Here is a 20,284-nt window from a genome sequence, read left to right on the forward strand (position 1 = left end):
TGCCCAGCATTGACATTGCCAAACAACGTCTGAAGAATGTTTGTCTTCCAGACTAAGGTTTCAATTTAGAAAGGTGTGGCTGTTCAATGAAAGTATTTAGGTGTGTGCTGAAATACAGTCCAGAACTGAGGCCGAGGTTTGTGAATACCACGGTAATATTTCACCTTCTGTATCCTGCAAGGGCACAGGTATAATGCCGTCAGTTGCTGCTCATGAGAGCAAATGTTTTAAGTACACGCTTGTAAAAAAAAAAAAAATCTCTGAAATACATGAAAGCTATGATGACAACCAAAGTATAAACTACCTTATGTTCTACATTATTGATTGCTCAGGGAGCACATATAATCTGATTTTACCTCAGCTGTATGCTAAAGACTTTTCAGGTAGTATCTTACACCAAACTATTCATGCAGTAAGTATGGTACTAAACAGACTGATTGGTCCAGCCGTTCAGTTTGTCAAGAATTGGGTTTGGTCATTATTAAACAAAGCAAGTTTCACAGAAGACCTAACGGTCGAGTTCCTCAGAATACCCCCACGTTGTTAGTGACCACTGTTCTTGTTCATTTTAAGCCCTCCTTTTCAGTGGCCAAACCTGCAAAAGCACCAACTGCAGAATTGTGTGAAACAAGTCACCAGGCCTCTACTTGTTACATGCTAAAACAGAAGAGAGGCATGTGGACAGTCAGGGTAGAAAAGAGAAAGACAAAGTAGAAGTGGAATTCAGATACCTAAATGCTATTCATGCTTTTGAAGGTGTTCCTAAAGGTTTATGGTATCGAGTTTTATTAATAAATATAAATCTGCCTTATGGGTCTTTTAACCAAGTATAGCAGCAGAAAATAGTTTATTTGGAATTAAAATGTTGTATGGCAATTTTAAACCATGTGCAGTTAACTAAGCGACTGCTCTGAAGGTGAGGGGAAAAAACCTTGAGCCTTTAGTGTGTCATATTAATTATCTGGATTCTCTAATAAATGTATTTTCCTAATATTTTTTAATGATAGCGAGAGTAGAAAAGAAATGAAACTGCCCTCACGGGCAGCCTCACGTGATAGTGTCCTACTTGACACTATCACTATTGTCCCACTGGACAATACAGAAAACTGTCTGTATTTCTGTATTAGAAAGCTTCTGTTGTATAAAACGCAAATGAATTTAGCTTTTGAAGATGTACTGCCTGGCCAGCAGTGCTGTTATATTCCCTGTACGTGACACATAGTGTCCTGTATTCAGCAAGGCTGTCCCCATGGAGATTCTTGCACCCTCCCTTGAGGGGTCCCTCACCTCACTCATTCCGATTTTTTCCTATGGCTCTACTTAATAGTGTGATGCTCAGCCCGGGTTTCAGAGCTGACTTTATCTTACCAAAGGCAGCAAGGCCACCTACTGAATTTGCAATGGTTTGAATGCTCCCAGGTTTCACCACGTTTGCCTTTATTTTGCAAGCTCGTTGATCGTGCAGGCTTTCTTTCGCACCCGCTGCTGTGTGAGAAAGAAGGCTGTCGCCAGCAGAAGTTTGTTCATGCCAACATAAGCTCAAGTTCCCCTGCGCGCCTTGGGGCGCAGCGGGCGGGCCCTGCCTGCCCTGCCTGCCCTGCCTGCGCCGAAGCCCGGGGCGCGCGCGTGCGCAGAGCGCCCTCCCGCGGCGGCGGCGGGCCCCGCAGGAGCCGGCTTCTGCCTTGCCGCCCGCCGTCCTGCTAGCGGTTGGCATTGCATGTCCCTATTTTCGTGAAGCAAAATGCAAGGAGATCTGAAACTGAAGCATGTTTTTCTAACAGCTAACCCCCTCCCCGCCCCCCCCGTTGCAACTGGAATACGTTAGCTTTCTCGTGTCTGAAGGTATAGCTTTGCATTTTTAATGCGTGTCATTTTCTGGTCTTCCTTTTAGAACATCTTGCACAGAATATTTCCAAGTCACACATGGAAACTTGCCAGTACTTGAGAGAGGAGCTACAGCAGATAACATGGCAGACTTTTCTGCAGGAAGAAATTGAGAACTATCAGAACAAGGTATAACAGCATGCCAAGCTACGGCATGCTTTTTTTAAAAGCATGGTATTTCCGTAACACACTGCAAAATTCACTTTTTCACTGCTTTCTGTTTACTATCGGGAATGTATATTTTTGTGTGTTTTCAAAAAAAATAATACCCTAGAATCAAAAGCGGCAAGATGGTTAGGATATCCTTTGCATGTGTGATTTTTACAAGCACAGGAAAAGGCAAAGCCATACACCTAAAATCTATCTGTCTGTGATTGATAAACAAGGATAAGAAACCAGAGAAATTTTTTCAATCCTAGATGGTGTGTTATTTTCATTTCTTAATTTGTAATCTCCCGGATCAACACCACCACCACCACCAGAAAAAGCTGAAGCCACCAAGTTTTGTCATTTTACATGGTGTGTTTTGATTTGAGCTTAGAAACACAGAACTCTCTCAGATTTCCAGCCTTCAGTGCCTGCTTGTAATCCTGTTTCATTCTACAGTTGTCACTCAGTGTTTCAGTTTTATTTGTAGAACAGCAGCACGCTGCTGCCATACCACCAGTGGGGACTGTAAGATGTAATCCATGTTTGTATTTCCAATATGCCTTCCATCCACAAACTACTACCAAACGGCTACTTGTGGAAGACTGTCTTGGGAAGCACTATTGAAAGCACGCTGTTCTTGGAACTTATTTTTCAGTTCCGCAAAAAAATATTTACCATTTTTTCCACTCATTAGGTAATGTCATTCTGAATATCGACATATGAAAAAATCACTACTTGCACGCCTTCTTTATGTTGTTAACAAGATGATCTTCATATACGTATCTCTTTATATGTATCTTTATGAAGGCAAGCTAGTTAGATAATTTACATTCAGTACAAAATACAGAAGTTGATAGGAAAAATGTGATTATGCACTGCTAGTGTAAATTGGCATTTTCTTTTGATGCAGTGAATAAAATTCCCACTGAAATCACCTGAATCGTTATACTTTGACATTTTTGGCTTATGAAGTAAAAACACTCCAACCTGGATCTCTTCTGACATCGCTGAAGAAGTCTTAAATGTTTGCATTGTCACTCATCCACATGAGGCTTTGGCTTTGAGGTTAATTCCCCTTGTCTTATAAGCAGACTGTAGCCAGGAGTGCTGAAGAGAGTTCACTCCGCTTTTATCATCTCGGTTTTTCTTTATGAAAATGGGCTTTCCAGACCTTGATTAGTAATTTTTCAATTTTTCTTCTCTCTCAAACAGCAAAGGGAGGTAATGTGGCAGTTATGCGCAGTCAAAATAACAGAAGCTATACAGTATGTAGTGGAATTTGCCAAACGCATTGATGGCTTTATGGAACTGTGTCAAAACGATCAAATTGTGCTTTTAAAAGCAGGTATGTGGGTCAGTTTTAAGGTCTGCTTCTATTAGTTTTGACTGAGGAAGGTGTTACCTGTATACAGCGACTGTATACACATATATACATGTTGTACAATGATCATTTAAAATAATACAGGGGGAAAGCCTTACAAATTGTCTGTGTCTTTGAAGTACTGTACTTTCTGAGTTCCTCTGGATAGAACGAGCTCAAGTCTACATATGAAATTTTCATTATGAACAAAGGGAGCAATGAGTGTGTAAAGATGGAAAAGTTGGATTCAAATTTTTTATTTTGGCTTACTAATAGTGAATAACATATTTCGAGATAAATATCCAGATTGTTCTATGCAAGGTGTCGTAGAAATAATGCGGTTTACAAATACTGGACAAAGTTGTCAAAGCTTCGGAACATAAGTCTAAATAAGCTGCTTTGACTTCAGAGACTTCATTAATAAAAAATTATTCGAGTTTATTAGCATTAGCTAAGTTCCTTTAGCAAAAACTTCTAAACGGGTTTATGGGAATTCTTTTAATGCTACTAGCCAATCAAACTATGCTCTGTTACACCACAGAAACCTACTACCCTGCTCAATTGATACTGAATGCAGAGCACAGGAAATTTTTAAATCCTCATTTGCTCTTTGCAACTGAAGTCTCTACTTAAATAGTCAAACATACATTGTTTCTGTTTTAGGGTCTTTAGAGGTTGTGTTCATCAGAATGTGCCGTGCCTTTGACTCCCAGAACAACACAGTCTACTTTGATGGCAAGTATGCTAGCCCAGAGGTTTTCAAGTCCTTAGGTAAGGAAATGTCAAGTGTTGTATCTTATAAAAACAGAATAAAAATAATAAGGTAGAAAAGGAAGGGGACAGCTGCTTTGAAAAATTCAGGCTATAGTATTCAAATAAGAGTTCCAAAGCTCAAACTGCTTATTTTGTAAGCAGTCATGCTGGCTCTGTTTGAGGCCAAGCTGATTTCAGGAGTTAAAACTGCTTAACTCCATGCAGTAAAGGACTGTTGGTGTTGAAATTCAACACGTAGATCAGGGCAGAGCAGTTTGGACACACTTGTTAAGAACAGAAGCCCAGACTTCATATCTAGTGTAACATTTTATATATCCTGTTGGCAAAAGCAGCAGACTTTAAGCTAATTTTGGATATGCTGACGTTACTGCTTTGAAGATGTTAGTACTGTTTTGTAATATGCAAAGTCCAGTTATTTGCAGATATAATACTGTAAATCAATTTTTTTATTAAACAACAGTTTATAATTTTGATTTTTTTTCTGTATATTTTTACTCATTTTAAAAGGATGCATTTCACTGAGTATAGATTTGGGATGTAAGCCATTTTGGAGGGCAGTGAAATATGGCAGTGGAGAATCCTGTACAATTACTGAAGTACTCGCTGCCTTTCTAAAACACCTCAAGGTACAAGGTCTGAGCACAAACAATTCAGAGAATGCAGTATCAGATGTGGGTTCCAGTGAAACATAACTTTCATCTGTTACCAACTACATCCAGAAATTTAGGCTGGGCTGGGGCTGAGATCTGCAGAGGGGAGCCCTCTTCCATCAGGTTGCAATCCCCTTCAAAGCAGGGCTCCACTTTGGCGAACTGCGTAACAGCATGTGTAACAGCAGCAGTAACCTGACTTACACCTGTGTGAGCAAGAGAATGGATGAAAGGAGACAGAGTTCCTTTTCTGCATGAAAAGCTTTCAGACCTTGGCTTCTCCCTTTGCTCCTGCATGGACCTTGTATGTCTCTCTCCCCTCCCTCTTCTGTGTGCTCAATAGTCTTAAAATCAGCACTTTTCAAGTACACATTTCAAACCTCCAGTCGACAGTGACATGAGAAAGTTCCATTTAGAACAGACACAAAGCTAAACCAGTTTTGAGCTTGAAAATGGCCTGGGTTTTATCCGTATTTATCCCAGAAGCACCACACGTGGAAAAGATACAGCGTGGAAAACCTCCAAAATACTGGCTGCCAGGGTGTGGGAGCTGGGGACTCATGGAACTGGGGTAATAAGCTCAAGCATGAGTGAGATCTCACTACCATCACTCCACAGTCCTTAAGGAGCAGACCATTCACCTATGAAGTATTTTTACATCCGTTTTTCACCTCCATCAGAATAAATCAACAACTCTGTAGCTCTGAAGTAGTTTTAAACAATGTGGCATGAGCTGTACCTTCTTTTTGGCAGGTTGTGAAGACTTCATTAGTTTTGTGTTTGAATTTGGAAAAAGTTTATGTTCTATGCACCTGACAGAAGATGAGATAGCTTTGTTTTCTGCGTTTGTTTTAATGTCGGCAGGTAAGAGATAAAAGTTTGCTCTAGGTTTATTTGGTAGACGTAATTTTTATTTTGAAGTCTTTTTAATGATAATGTTAAGACTATTGGACAGTGTGAAATGTCATCATCTTTTTTAGTGTCTCCTCCTTCACCAAAGTTTTTATTTTAATTTTTTAATATTTTTTATTTTAATAAACACATTAAAACTATGAATTTAGGAATAAATTTGTTAAGTTGGAAATCCTAATCTAAGCCCGTGTTTTCTGAATTTTCACCTCGTTGAGGACTCCGCTTCTTTGCAAAAGCTTAATTGCATGTGAGTGAGACCACTGGGTTAATCTAGGTGAGACAGGCAGAAGGTAGCCACTGAATTTATATAGTCAGCTGTCACTGTATGCGAGCTTGCATCTGTAGCAGAATTATCTCAAGCACATGACAGAATGCTTCCAGTGTCACCTCAGGTCTGTCAAGCGGGGTTGCCATTTTAGTGTGGTACAAAGGTACCGAGGTAGCTTAGGTATCTGTCCCCATCGTGAAACTGTGTACACTGAGAACTATGGTGCCAGACATACAACCCACCCCAAGAGTCAGCCTGGGTCTACCATGCCCATGACTAAAATAACTGAATAATCTCAAGTAGATACACACAGTACTCCAGGTTCTGGGAAGGCTTATTAGGTCAGGTGAAACAAGATCCCGGTGCAGAAAGTCAGTTCGTGTCTGGCATAACACCCAAGGAAATAAACGCTCTGTTTTTAGACTGCAGCATAGTGGCCTCAGGAGTGGTGGTGGAAGAGTCTGTTAGGAACAGTGGGTTTAGTCTCACGCTGTTTGCCAGTTCAGAAGTATGTTAGCCCTGTGTCTTAGTATGTAAGCCACAGAATCCCACAGTTCTGCCACACAGAGGATATAGCAGCTAATACTGCTTTTCTGCTAGGAAGTTTAGGAGCTTTTTTTTTTTTTAATAGCTGAATGTTTGCTTCTGATTTTTCTGTATGTCACTGTAGATCTTAGCAAGAAGATCGACTCCAACTACTTGTTCATTGTGCGATCTATTCATTTCCCACTAAAAAGTTGCTAGCTTCATTTTGTAATAACTCCTACTCAGATACGCTGCATTCTTCTAATTAAGGGCTTCATAAAAGTAATTTTAAATGCACGTAATAAATATACTCCAAAACCTATGAATTTTGAAACTGATTTTCTATATGAGAGTATATAAGAAGTGGAAGGAAGGTTGCAAACAAGAAAGATGAATCTGTAACAGACTTAGTACTTCCTGGTGCACTGTGATTGATGTGTGCAGTACTAGAGGTGTTAACTCCATTTATATTTAGATCGCTCATGGCTTCAGGAGAAAGTAAAAATTGAAAAACTCCAACAGAAGATCCAGCTAGCACTTCAGCATGTCCTACAGAAGAACCACCGAGAAGATGGAATTCTAACAAAGGTAAGACTCCTACTGTGCCATGTCACATGACTGTGAAAGTATGCTTTCTTATCAACGGTATCCCAATGATGGTGTAAAAGCTTTTATGCAGTTAATTTGTTATTTCTAAAACCAGAATTCTTTGTTCTTTATTCAAAATAAAGGTGCTTAGCTGAAACTGTTTACTAAAAACTAGAAGAGGTGAAATGATGATGTACTGGGGAACAAGGTTGATAATGGTCTGAAAAGAAGTATTTTAATGTTGAACTTCATGAAAAGTGATGAAGGTTTTTATCCTATTTCTCCTAGACCACATTTCTGCCACACAGAATACTGTTTCAGTTCTACAACATGCATGCCTTAATCCACATGAAATCTCTGCCTACATGACAATTAAGTTGTTACAACGTGCAATACCTAAACTAACCTTGTTTTTTCAGAAGTTCCTACACAGCCTTTTTCTCAGCAGTTCTTCCAAATATTGATGCCTAGGGAAGAGAAAAGAGATACTACATACTATTATGCTAATCTAAAGTATCTTCACTTAATTTTTCAAAAACGGAAAAGTGGTGTGATGTTACAAAAAATAAATCTGAAGAACTGGGGAAGGATAGGCACCTCCTTACAGAGGTAGTTGCTTTTAGAACTCTACACAACCAGAAACCATACACTTAGTTTCACACCACAGAATTAATTACCATAGAAGCAGGATAGTCCAGCCCAGGCTTGGCAGATTGTCCTCATTTCAAATCCTAGCTCATAGAACTCTTTTCCCAGTGTATACCGTGGATAGCTTTGTTGAAAGAAAGTTTCTTCCATGCGCTTTGATAAAAATAATTTACTCAGTAAGTTAGAGGGAGTGCCCTAGTGATATTTTTGAAGTATCGATTTTTCTGGTCTGTTCCTTTTCACCTGATTTGGCATAAATTAAAAAAGCCTAATCTACTTCATTGCCAGTTCCGTCCATAATGTTCACAGTGGGTTTAAAAGTAGTCAGGACTGTCTTCTTCCAAGAGAATGGCTCAGTTGCGTGAATTAAGATCCAGCCATGAAATACTTCTGTATCAATCCAGTGCTTGCTAGGCAAGTGAAGAAACCTAATGATACATTTTCCTAGGAACTTAAAGAAAAGATTATTTCACAAATAGCATTAATCCATTACTTAAATAGCTTTTTAGTGGCTTCCTCTTCTTTTTTTTTTTTTTTTAATCTAACATAACAAACATCCATGACTACACATCTGAAATGTCATTGTTACAGTAAACAATTGAAGTGACCTCAAAATGTTTGAGAGAGCTTTAATCCTAAGAGCAAGATTGGGAGGCCTGGTTCCATATATGACGATATGACTTCTGTTCATTTTTTTACAGTTAATATGCAAAGTGTCTACTTTAAGAGCACTGTGTGGACGACATACAGAAAAGCTTATGGCATTTAAAGCAATATACCCAGACATTGTACGACTTCATTTTCCTCCACTTTACAAGGAGTTGTTCACTTCAGAATTTGAGCCAGCGATGCAAATTGATGGGTAAACGTATCACCTAAGCACTTCTAGAATGTCTGAAGTACAAACATTAAAACAAAAGAAAGGAAAAGAAAAAAAAAAGAAAAAAAAAGAAAGAAAACCAAGACACTTTATATGGCCCTGCACAGACCTAGGGAGCCAACACACTGCACATCTCTTGGCGGTCGGGGTCAGGCGAAGGATGGGAAACAATGAAACAAAGTTGAACTTGTTTTTCTCATGCATATGATTTCCATTATGCCTACAAATATGGACCCTTTTTCTGTCTCAACTTCTCAATCCTTGACCTCTGTTTACACAGACTGAGGGTACTAATGTCAGAAGGTTGTTTTCTCTTGTAGTTCACTGCCCAGACTTTTGACAGAACAATCAATTTGTTGATCAGAACAGAGAGTCCACCTAGTAATCAGCGACTGGTGTGCATTGCAGAGATTTCAGCATCAGTTTGCACAACTTGCTCATTGTTTCATGAAGGACGATTTTTTTTCACCTACCACTGTTTGCCAGTAGACAGAACGGCATGAAAAGGGTCCATAGCAATAGCAACAATAGCATTATAATATATTACAGGGTAAATGGGCATGAAGACTATATATAGCAGAAGAGATATTGTTTATATATTGTTTTAATTAATATAAAATGTAGTTACTGGTATAGCTTTTCTTGTTGAATTGATAAGGCACTTTCATTTTGCACCTTTTTCTTTAAATTAAATGCTAGCGTGTTCATTGTTGTGTTGCATGTGCACCAGAAATTCAAGTTTAACTGAAAAAGGTTTGGCAGGTACTGGTACATTGGGAGGTATTTATGCTGCTGTTTTCCATGTTACTTTTAAAGAGAGGCTGGTCATATCCTGAAATGGTTACACAGATTTTTTTTTTTTTTAAAGAGTTGAAAATAATGACAATTTTCTAAATTAAAATCAGCTTTTCAGCTGTTGATTTCAAAGGTACTTTTATTTTAAAATCTCTCAAACCTGGATGTTTAAAATTGCATGCCTAAATTCAGATTTAGGTGCACAAGTCAAAAGCCTCATTTTCAAAAGTGCTGAGTTTCCACGGTCAAAGTTAAACTAAGCAATTACACATCATTTACAAATGAGTAACACAGCATCCTTGAAAATCAGGCTATTAACTAAAGTGTATTTCTGCCCAACATAAATCCAGGTTTGAAGGTATTTACTCAAGTCTGTATCTACTCAAGTCTGTATCTACAGTAAAAGTATGTGTGTATGACATGTATGTGGAAAAGTAATTTTTATACATAATATTACATACTTTTTTACTCCATATCGTAAACAATGCCTTCAAACTCCAAACTCTAGCCTATTAAAATCCAAAGGAGGTTTGTCTTTGACTTCAGTGAGATGAGACACTGACCCATGTTCTTCCAGCATCCAGCAGTTCAATTTCAGGGAGCTGAACAGAGAAGTCCATTGCTCTCCTTATTGAAAAAGATGCACTTTAAAGTTTATCAGATGAGGACAGACTAACAAAGTAAAGGCACACTGTTGCTAGAAAGCACTGTTGTGTACTCTGTATAATGCCTGGAAATCATAAATATCATAAATCTGTGTTCTGTAATTCTGAAATTGTGATTCCCTTATTGCATAACCAACCAGTAAGCCGAATCTTGCAGTCTTTATTATTAATAATTACCATTCCCTTTAGGAAGAATACTGTCTCCGAGCAAATTTGGCAAGTAAACCTAGTTCTGAAGGAAGCAGATGCACAATAAACAACATCACAAAATAAACAGTGGCTGTTTGAGCCAGAGGTGCATAATTGGTTTGGATGAGATGAGGATGTGTAACTGGATGCCTTGTAGGCCTACACAAATGAAGCTTCTGGTGAAGTAAATAAGAAAAAGCCAGGAACTTTAAAAAAGAAAAAGGAATGAGACGAAATGTGCTCCACTGCTTTAATTTCCAAGGATAAACAATCTCTTACACATATTATAGTCATTGAGAAGTAACAGAAGTCAGTGAAGCACACCGAAGCCTAACTATTTTAAAAAGGAGAATTAGGTCAGTAGGTTATTATGAGCAAAATAGACGTTTATTCTGTGATTTGAACATGTTTCCTTTGGGGTCAAATTGAGACATTTAGCTGTGACACCTATTAAAAATGTTATAGTCTGCCACATCAGGGAAGCTTACAGCTATTACTCATCTCTATGGTTTGAAAGGAGGGGAAGATGAGCATCGTATGTTTCCCCTTCAAAGCAGTACGGTCCTGGAGTATGGGACGGGAATACCTGCACCTCCACGAGCACCGGGATGGAGGCATGAGGGGGCTTTTGGAAAAAGTCCATAGAGCCGTCCTTTTACTGCTCCATCCTGCCTGCTCCCGAAGAGGCGGCTCACAGCCCAGCACAGGCTCTCTCCAGTTTCACTGAAACACTTTTCCTAGAATCATTGTTTACTTTATTGGAGTAACTGGAATGATACGGTACTTTCATTCTAATGTGTGTTCCTATTTTTAAAGCAACCCTTTTAACTAACAAATGTTTTCTGAATGTGACCAGCCTTAGGTGCTAGTCCTGTAAAGACCAACTAAACTTAATTTCAGTGTCAACTAATGAATAACGAAGTAAGACCTGTACTTTTTTAGAGAGTGAGATAGAACTCCTACTTCTGACAATAAGTAGACTACCAGGAAAAATATTTGGGGATTCATTTTCAGTCACGTCCTTTTCTTACCTTTTCCTGATGAGTATTAGTACTCTACTAAGCATCTAGGTGCCAATGGTTTTGTTTGGTATCTAGTTCAGCATATTTACACCCACAAGTCATTGACAATACAGGTTTTTGGAGCATTTACTAATAAAATACGTAACCATAAAAAGGTTCCAGGTAGAGCCTTAGCTGAAAGCCCGTTGCATCTGAAAACAGCTTGTAATGTGATCTTCCAGGCCAGAAAGTGCTGTCATTTGTGTCCGTGGGGGCTCCGGTGTACTGGCACCTTGTTAAATCAGGCTGTGCACACATACCCCAAGTAACTCTGCTTTCTTGATCACAGCTAACAGCCACTTGGCAATAGAATATGATTTTCGTTTTGCTCTTCATAGACAGAGGAGTAAAAGGGATACAGCATGGCAGATGTACTGATAAGACTTGTTGCCAAGGAGGCTTTTATGAAAGGGGATATAGAATAACGTCAGAGCAATGGCCATGTCAGAACCCAGCGCAGCAGAGGAGGTGCACTCTGCAGAATCTCTGGGACTATGGCCTGCTGTCAGATGATCCACCAAATATTCCGTTAAAAAACAAATTTGGGGTCAAGTGAGTATTTCCGTCATCTGCCCAGTTCACTACAAACAAAAACGTGAGGACAGCTGAAGGTAAAGGAATAATTTTTTTTTTTTGAATGATCTGTTCCTTAAAGTCTGCAAAGAGATTTTCATCGGGTGTTATATCTATCCACAGAGATATTTTCTGGCTTTCTAGGAAAGAGAGAAGATACTATACTATACTATACTATACTGTCATTTTAACCACCCTAATATACTTCAACATCTCCAACATTGTTTGATGTTTTAAAAACTATGGGATTAGGTGAAAAGGGAGGCTGTTCTTAAGTTTGGTTGTTCTTTATTAAAGCTTCTCTATCTTAGTATGGATACCAAGATATCTGTGTGTATGTGCACCTGTGCGTGTGTGAGAGAGTACATTTGTGTGCGCACATGAATATATGCGTGGGTACGTGTGAGTGGCTGCTTCTAGGCTGTTAAGTGTCAATGGAATAAAGAAAATGTATTCAAAATACTTAAGTCAAAAATAGAAGGTGGAAAAAAAGATTTATTCTATACAAAGCCTTGTCTGGACCACTTTAGAGAGACTTCTATTTTTTTAACCCTTCTATAAATGTTTGATGGCACTTGAAATATTCCTGCAATAAAATGTGATTTGTGTAAACATTAAAAAAAAAAAGATTTTGTAATGTGAAACAATGAAAGAAAGTAATGTAATTTTTCTAAAAAACAAAAAAAAACCAAACGAACGAACTTTGTATTATTTTCTTGATGGAATTTGTCTATTTGTCTTTGGAAAACTTTTTATTTCATTGAATGTGCCATAGTAGAGGTATGTTTTTCTTTTTCTTTCGTTTTTTTTTTTATTTTTACATTTTAGATTAAAGGAATTAGCTGTGTTCCGACATTCCAAAATGCAAGATGACATAGCAGTCGTGATTAAAAGGTTTGATTAGTAAGCTTCAATCATTGTTGCTTTTTTTGCACATGTTCTTCATTCCTCTACAGTGCAATATGTACATAGAGCACTTGCGGGTGTAACCTTGATCCCTCAGGGAAAAATACATATTTGTACAGGATTTTTCTTTTTTTTTTTTTTGCCTTTTTTTTCTTTTTTTGCCTTTTTTTTTTTTTTTTTTGCTAAGGAATGTCGATTGAATCACTTGTCTGTTGTTGAGGGGCAGCCAGATAATAATCCTAAACCACTGTCACAAAACATTGTTTAAATTTTGTGCCCTTTTATTATTTAAAAAAGAAAAATAAAAGTTATTTTCTGACAGTTCTTTGTGCTGATTGGTGAAAAAAAGGGTAAATAGATAAGCACCTTATGATTGACTTAACTGTGAATGACAATCCATCTCGTTATCAACAACAGAAGCCCTATCATTTTGGAGCTGGGGTTAAGCGTCAGAAACTAATGTGCTCAGGGATCTTCTAAAACTCTTCAACAGGGTGGCCAGTACTACTGGTGGAACAAATTACTTTTAAAAAAAATATGCTAGTATTTCTTCCCTTCCCCCTCCCCCCCAGGCACAAGAGAACTGGATATTTTTTTTAACTAAATGCTCTATGCGTGCCTCATTCTCTTTCTCAGTTTTGCAGTATAGCTGCTCTTTGATCTTTATTTTGTTCAAAACAAAAGTACTCCAAACAGCGCAAAGGTTTTGCAATTATATTTTAGAAAAGAAATTAATGCTTACCCATTAAATGAATGATTGAAATTAATTTCAATACCCTCTGGACATTTTTTTTATAATGATAGGACTATTTTTCCAGCTGAATTTCAGTGTTTTGCAATAGAAAATGGGTTTTCAGTGTTAAAATTATTGTCAAAGAAAACAAATTAGTTTATGATAGCACAGTAAGAATGAAAAGGTACTGATGAGGTTTCGACAATGAAGTCACATAGAAAGGAACAGAGATCGGCAGGACTACAAGAACAATTCAGACATTGTCTGTCATTGTTGCATACGCTTCACGGTAAAGCAAAAAACCTGACGGGAAAGAAACATTGAGGCTGAGCCATTTTCCTATCTAGTACATCAAATACAGCAATTCCAAGTGATTACAATGGCACCAAAAACCAGCGATGTCTAGGAAGTCTCCACGTGTCAAATTGTAGGATTCTGGAAGCCTGTCCCATTTCGCCTTGGCTTATGGCTTCACATTCTTTTGAAAATGCAAGTAGAAAAGTAAATAAGCAACTACAAACACAATGAGCAAGATTTCAAGACTTTGGTTAGACTGGGAAGAGACTGAATTTCTCCATCAAACCTGTCTGTCTTCTTGCAAAAAGCATCAGTTCTCCAGTATCTTAGGTTACTGAGGTTTTTTTCACTGGGTATATGGCTTCCAGTTGTTTACTTTAGGTTGCTTAATAAACAGGGAAACCTTTCTTACGGTTTTACAGGCTGATAGTCGAGTTTAGCTTGGAATGGCCTTCCAAGCCAGACAACCGCTTAGCAAGTACGACCTCTTGATCAGTTTGTGTTCTGGCATCTTCAGCAGAAGAAAATTCCTATTGCTGATTCGCAATAGAACCTATTCTTTATGTGCTTGCAGATCAATTAAGCATACTGTTAATATGTACAATCTATAAGATGTTTTAAGTATGTAGTGGGGTGATCCAAACGTTACAATATCTTTTTTTTTTGATTGGCATAGACATTCCCCAGTCTGTACTTGGTGAACAAAACAGGTTGCATAGTATAAGCTGTACAAACAATGTGTATTTTTTTCTGTGCACACTCCTAAACTCCCCAATGTAAACTTATTAATATAAATGTCAGAAACAGCATTTACTATCCAATATCCAAAAATAATAAGCAATTTTCTCTTGAGTATTGAGTATATGAAATTCTACCTGTGCTAGCTGATTCAGATTGCACAAAAGAAACATCTTCGTTTTCCTTAGCTGGAGAAATATAACTATTAGAATTATTTTTTTCACTATTAGTACTAATATTTATTACTTTAAAAGTTTCATCCATGAATATATTTGAATATTAGCCTCCTATTTTCTTTATGCTTAAATATTCCTGTCAGTAAATCATTTGGTGGAAATGAGGGCAAATGCATACAGATACCAAATATAACAACAAAAAGAGAAGTTTTAAAATTTAAATGAGTATTTATTTAAAAATCATTGCAGTATGTGCTTTAATCCTAGTACTGTGATAATAGCTCGCTAAATAATGCTAAGTCACTGGACTTGAGGGGGAAAATATGTAACATTTAGGATAAGATACAGTCTATCTTTGGAACTTTATTCAGGTACTAAATAGAATTTTAACATCAAAATAAAAGCTGTATTCTACCTTTTTCATACGTAACGTTGCTGTTGATCTTTTTTTTTTTTTTTTTGCCTTTATCATTGGTAGAATATAGCAATAACTTTATAGCAATAAGTAGGCTATCCAAATAAGAAACAAAACATGATAAAGGCTTCAGATCAATACTCACAGGTTCATTTCTTCTGCCACAATATTCACTTGTATGTCTTCCCTCATAATCTCATTACTTCTTCAAGCTGAACTTCACAATCAAGTTGTTCAACTTGATGTGTGACATCACACCTTTTTGTTAACATCTGCATGTTTTCGGTGTTCATATGTCCTTTGTATACTTGTTTTCCTATAAGTCAGTGTTTCTCAAGCTTTCTGAAAGCACAATCCCTCTGGGCTATATTTCTTCATAGGGCTCTCTGTGTTGGAATTAACTTACTTCTTCTAGGGCAGGGAGTGCGAACCAGTTGTGATGACTGGCAGCATTTCCTAACTGAAGGAACTGAGCTGCTGCTAGTACTTAGTAACTCCATGGCTACTGCAAACGCTTGCAGCCAACAGCCAGCCCTTCCAGCTCCTCCACGCTGCAGGGGCTGAGCTGCATCCAGCAAGCGGGACGAGTTCCCTGGCCAGCGCGCTCGTCTGCAGCCAGCACAACCACATGCTCTGCGCTGGAGAACCCAGCTGCCACACTTCATATAGAACCGAGCTACGTTTGCCTGACATAGCGTTTTGATAATAATCTAAACACTGCAGCGACTTTCAAATGGTTGTGACTTTCGGTTTGAGAAACACTACCCTAAATTACCCCACAAAGTCTTAATGTAGATGCACAAACTTTACAGGAACTTGCAATCTGTAATTCTATCTATATCTAATGCAGAGAATTCATAAGCAATACAGTGAATTTTATTTCACAAAAAGGCATACGTACTGTACACCTTTCTAAATCCAAAATGTTCCTCATTTCTACATTGATTTAGAAACAAGTTACAGAACAGTGGTGAATATTTGAACTATTAGGACATTAACTGGCTGCTTCTTTATATGTAACTGTATTGTCTGCCTGCTCCTTTTCTGGAGATGTGTTTTTGTATTGGATATTTGGGCCAATGGGAGGCTTCAAGCTACAATGTATTTTCCCAGATTAAATATATTTAACATATGACAAACCCCAGACAAGGCTTTTTAAAATGTATAAAGAACTGCAGTGTTAGGTGGTTTATTTGCAAACTGTTTTCAATGTTGTCCATTTTTATGGCACCTTTAACAATATTCTTGTTTCCAAAGTACAAAAAAAGGTTAAAAATACTCTAGCCATAACTGAATGTCAAGCAATAAAAACAAATGACTTTTTGTGCATAGATTTAAAAGAAATACAAGTTTTAGACATCTGCATGTAAATGCAATCTCTTGTTTACTGCTTTCTTAAACTTGAGCAACTGATTCCTTATTTTACTACTAATTTAAGGACTTGTAATGGCCTGTAAACATTTTATCTTGCTCTATTCTTTCAACTCTAACTTTGTCTCTGCTTTGGAGTCATAATATTTAATGTTGTTCTGCTCACCTCTATACAGTTAACTTTTTGCTTTCGTTCTGTATAGATAAAGTTATACTATAAACAGCCTACACAGTGCAAATATTTATCTGTTTATCAAATACCACATTATGCTGTATAATATCTGTTTTACTATATAATCTATTTTAGACATAGCTGTTTAGAACTAGAGTGTGCTATTTTTGTGTTTTTCTGATGTGTGGTGCTAGATAAGTTACTTTTGTGAACAAAAGCAAACAAACCCCTTTTATTCCTAGACAATACCACGTTTGGGTCTTGTTAATTTCACTGAGTATAACTATATATAAATATATATATATTTGTGTATATATATATATATACACCAACATATGCCCAACAAGTACCTGTATCAGAGTACAAGATTTGGGACATGGTTTTCTCTTTAAATGCATAGTGTCATTATATAAATTATTCTATAGTATATTTAATAAGGAGAAAATTACTTCACTGGTACAGATACTTGATATCAAATGTAGAATTTTTTTCTACATTATTAACATTATTAATTATTAACGTTATTGAAAATGTTCTGTCCAGCTTGTTATCCTTTTGGTTGCTAAAGGAGTCTGCCTGTATTGTATCAGAAAAAAGAAAAACAGCTAATCTGCCAGTATAAAGTAATTACAATACATTGTCTGTCTGAAAGGGAGGTAGTTATTTGGCTTGTTGGGAGAGTTCTATCCTGTTGTTGCATCTGATATTTATAGATGTTATTCTGCTGGGTGCCTTCCTCCCTCTTCACTTTAAATAGGATCTGTACACACTCAAACTGCGGATGTTACTAGGCCATGCCTACACACTTAACTCCAGTTACTGTAAATAGGAATTTTCTGTAAATCTTCCATGATAGATGGATGGCTAAATTCAGTCCTTGGATATGCTTTATAAATCATGCATACATATCCAAGGACAGCCATTAGCAACTAAAGTTAGTTAAGAAGTGGAATTTGCAACGCTTTGTCAGGTCTGGGGGTTTTGTTTTTATTTTTCATGTATACCTTAATTTACGTAGTCATGTACCCTTAAAAGTATTCCTATCCCCTGTTCCTTTCATTCTAGATACTGTTTTCATGTTAATCTTAAAAACTGATGGATATCAAATATCTAACTAAGGAGGTAATTAACCTTTTAAATATTTATTAGAATTTTTCTGTAATATTACTGAATTTATAAGATCTTTAGCAAAGATTTTTGAGCAATTTATTAAATACAATGTTTCTGTTTACTGCACTTTTTGATAATAGAAGGTAGTGAATTTTAAAGCCATGATTCTTGGCTTCCATGCACTGCTTTTATACCCTCAATCCAAGGAATATATATATATAAATAATTTTTTTTAAACAGCAAACATACTGTTGTCCTAAAAATAAATACAAACTTTACTGCACCGTGGGTATATTTTCATAAGTGGAATGTTTAATTGCAAACACTATCAGGACAATTATAAAAACCTCTTGAAGCTACAATCTTATTTAAATATAAGCCATGACAATTTTATTTTCCCTTGTTGATTTAAGTCACCTTTTGATATTTTCCAAGAGAAAAGGAGTCGCTCTTAAATTTGTACGTACTAACCTATACATAATGCTAGAAACAGGTTCTCCCTATTGTTTTAATTTTAATAGTTTGATATATTTATGCAAAACCATTTGGTTAACATATATTCTCCCTGTTTACTAAATGTTCAATGTAACAAGACCAGAATAAATGCTGATTACAAATAGACATCAGTTTGAAGATTAAGCACATAGACTTCAAAAACCTCGTTGAGTGATATGCTCAAATTTCTGTAAATACACACAAGTTTAAATGCAATTATACTGTACATGTAAATATATGCTGTCTGTTATGTGTACAGTATGTATAAATTCCTTTTCTAGCCACAATAAAATGTAAGCCATCAAGAGGAATACTAAAGTGGTATTGTACTAAACCTTTGCTAATGATCTTTACCCAATCACTTAACTTTTCACTTTCATGGACCTTTCCAACTCACTCTTCCAATAGCCTGCTTATATTCAAGTTTGTTATTTTACTCAGTCCCGAAAAAAGTATTTTGATTCATTTTGTAAATATGACTGTAAAAATAAAAGATTTAATGTTGTCTTTTAAATACTCCAATTTTCATTCTAATATGAATGTTGTTATATTGTACTTAGAAACTGTACCTTTAATATTACATTACCTTTATTAAGTGCATTGAACACATCGATTTTAGATGTGCTTTATGTACTGTTATCCTGTAATAAAACTTCAGCTTCTAATGGAAAAATCTGTCTTAATTTTTTGTCAGTAGCATCTTGTTTTCCTGAATCGTGGTTTATTACGTTTATTCCTTAAGGAATACACCATTAGAAAATTAGGCTGTGCTTCCAAGCACGTATATCAGAGCTGTTTAGCACATACATCAAGTAATGTTTGGCAGCAGGGAAACAAGACTCTCAAGCACCTTTTAAGCTCCTCTTTTGGCCAACATGAGCTTTAAACCTCCTCAGAATAAATGTGGATTAATCTAGCTTCCCTCTCCTTGAAGGTGTCTTCTTGTTTGAAATCACAGTTCACTGCATCAAGTACCAGATACAAGAAATCTGGCTTAAGGCCTTCCCACTGACTTTGGAAATACCAATTTGGGCTAAATTTAAATGAGGATTTGGTTATCAAAATTGTGGTTTTAATACAATTTAGGCATCAAAATTCGAAGTTGCAACTCCCCTCTGCTTTGCTAACTTTGGGAACACCTGAATGTCAGCAGCACACTTGGTCTTAAGACTTCAGGCATGTAAAATTCTACTTCTGCACCTACCCAGAAATGCCTCAGTCTTGACAGAGCTTTAACAGCTGAGTATTTATATGCCTGACTGTGATCCAGAAATGGGTATTAGCATTCATCTTTGAAGCACTGTATCTGGAAGCAGCCTTCACCTACAGATCAAGCCTACAAAAAAAGTAGTGGAAGTCATGACTTTCTTAGAACTGTTGCACTAAGTAGTGCCATTTGTTCTACAGGAGCTCCATGATGAAAGCAGTTTCTGAGACACTGATAACCCGGGTTTAATTTTCCCATCCTCAGGACATGATTCCTGCTCAATCTTTCCACTCACGGGAAAGTTCCTAACCACTAAGATACAGGTTAGGCAACAACTATATACTATTGAACATAGTGCAATATAAAACACAGGCATTTTTCTGAAGTGAGACAAACGGAGGACTCCCATGCCCACCCATAAGGAAAGCTAAAGTGGGGGTTAGGAGGTGGTGGTTTTGTGGCTATTTCACAGAATCACAGAATGGTTGAGGTTGGCAGGCACCTCCAGAGGTCACAACCAGGGCCACCTAGAGCCGGTTGCCTAGGACCATGTCCAGACAGCTTCTGAGTTATCTCCAAGGATGTAGACTCCACAACCTCCGTGGGCAACCTGTGCCAGTGCTCGGTCACCCTCACAGTGAAAAAGTGTTTCCTGATGTTCGTGTTTATGTCACGGAACTAGAAGGATCACATGTAGGAAGTAGCACCATTAAAAAAGAAACAGACACCACAGGTTTTAGAG

The 20,284-nt window shown here is 37.2% G+C and overlaps 1 protein-coding gene and 1 long non-coding RNA gene across 5 annotated transcripts in view; one reads left to right on the forward strand and one right to left on the reverse strand.

Annotated features, from left to right (window-relative positions):
- Positions 1-18,981, forward strand: part of RORA (RAR related orphan receptor A) — a 391,671-nt gene extending 372,690 nt beyond the window's left edge. For both annotated transcript variants that reach the window (XM_087743341.1, XM_087743342.1), the window contains 6 exons: positions 1,892-2,013; positions 3,247-3,379; positions 4,058-4,165; positions 5,572-5,682; positions 6,999-7,111; positions 8,461-18,981. In XM_087743341.1, the coding sequence (XP_087599467.1) occupies positions 1,892-2,013; positions 3,247-3,379; positions 4,058-4,165; positions 5,572-5,682; positions 6,999-7,111; positions 8,461-8,625 (752 nt within the window). In that variant the 3' untranslated portion in view covers positions 8,626-18,981. The remainder of the gene's footprint in view (positions 1-1,891; positions 2,014-3,246; positions 3,380-4,057; positions 4,166-5,571; positions 5,683-6,998; positions 7,112-8,460) is intronic.
- The window catches only part of LOC148050253 (uncharacterized), a 43,618-nt gene that overhangs the window by 22,059 nt on the left and 1,275 nt on the right, over positions 1-20,284 (reverse strand). For 2 of the 3 annotated variants that reach the window (XR_015701255.1, XR_015701254.1), the window contains exon 3: positions 7,518-7,578. The exons of the other annotated variant lie outside the window; for it this stretch is intronic. This is a non-coding gene — a long non-coding RNA (uncharacterized LOC148050253). The remainder of the gene's footprint in view (positions 1-7,517; positions 7,579-20,284) is intronic. 3 annotated transcript variants of the gene reach the window in all.

Source organism: Nipponia nippon, unplaced genomic scaffold (assembly GCF_047370975.1).
Source record: "Nipponia nippon isolate SJK-2023a ecotype South Korea unplaced genomic scaffold, ASM4737097v1 scaffold_9, whole genome shotgun sequence".
Taxonomy (NCBI): Eukaryota; Metazoa; Chordata; class Aves; order Pelecaniformes; family Threskiornithidae; genus Nipponia; species Nipponia nippon.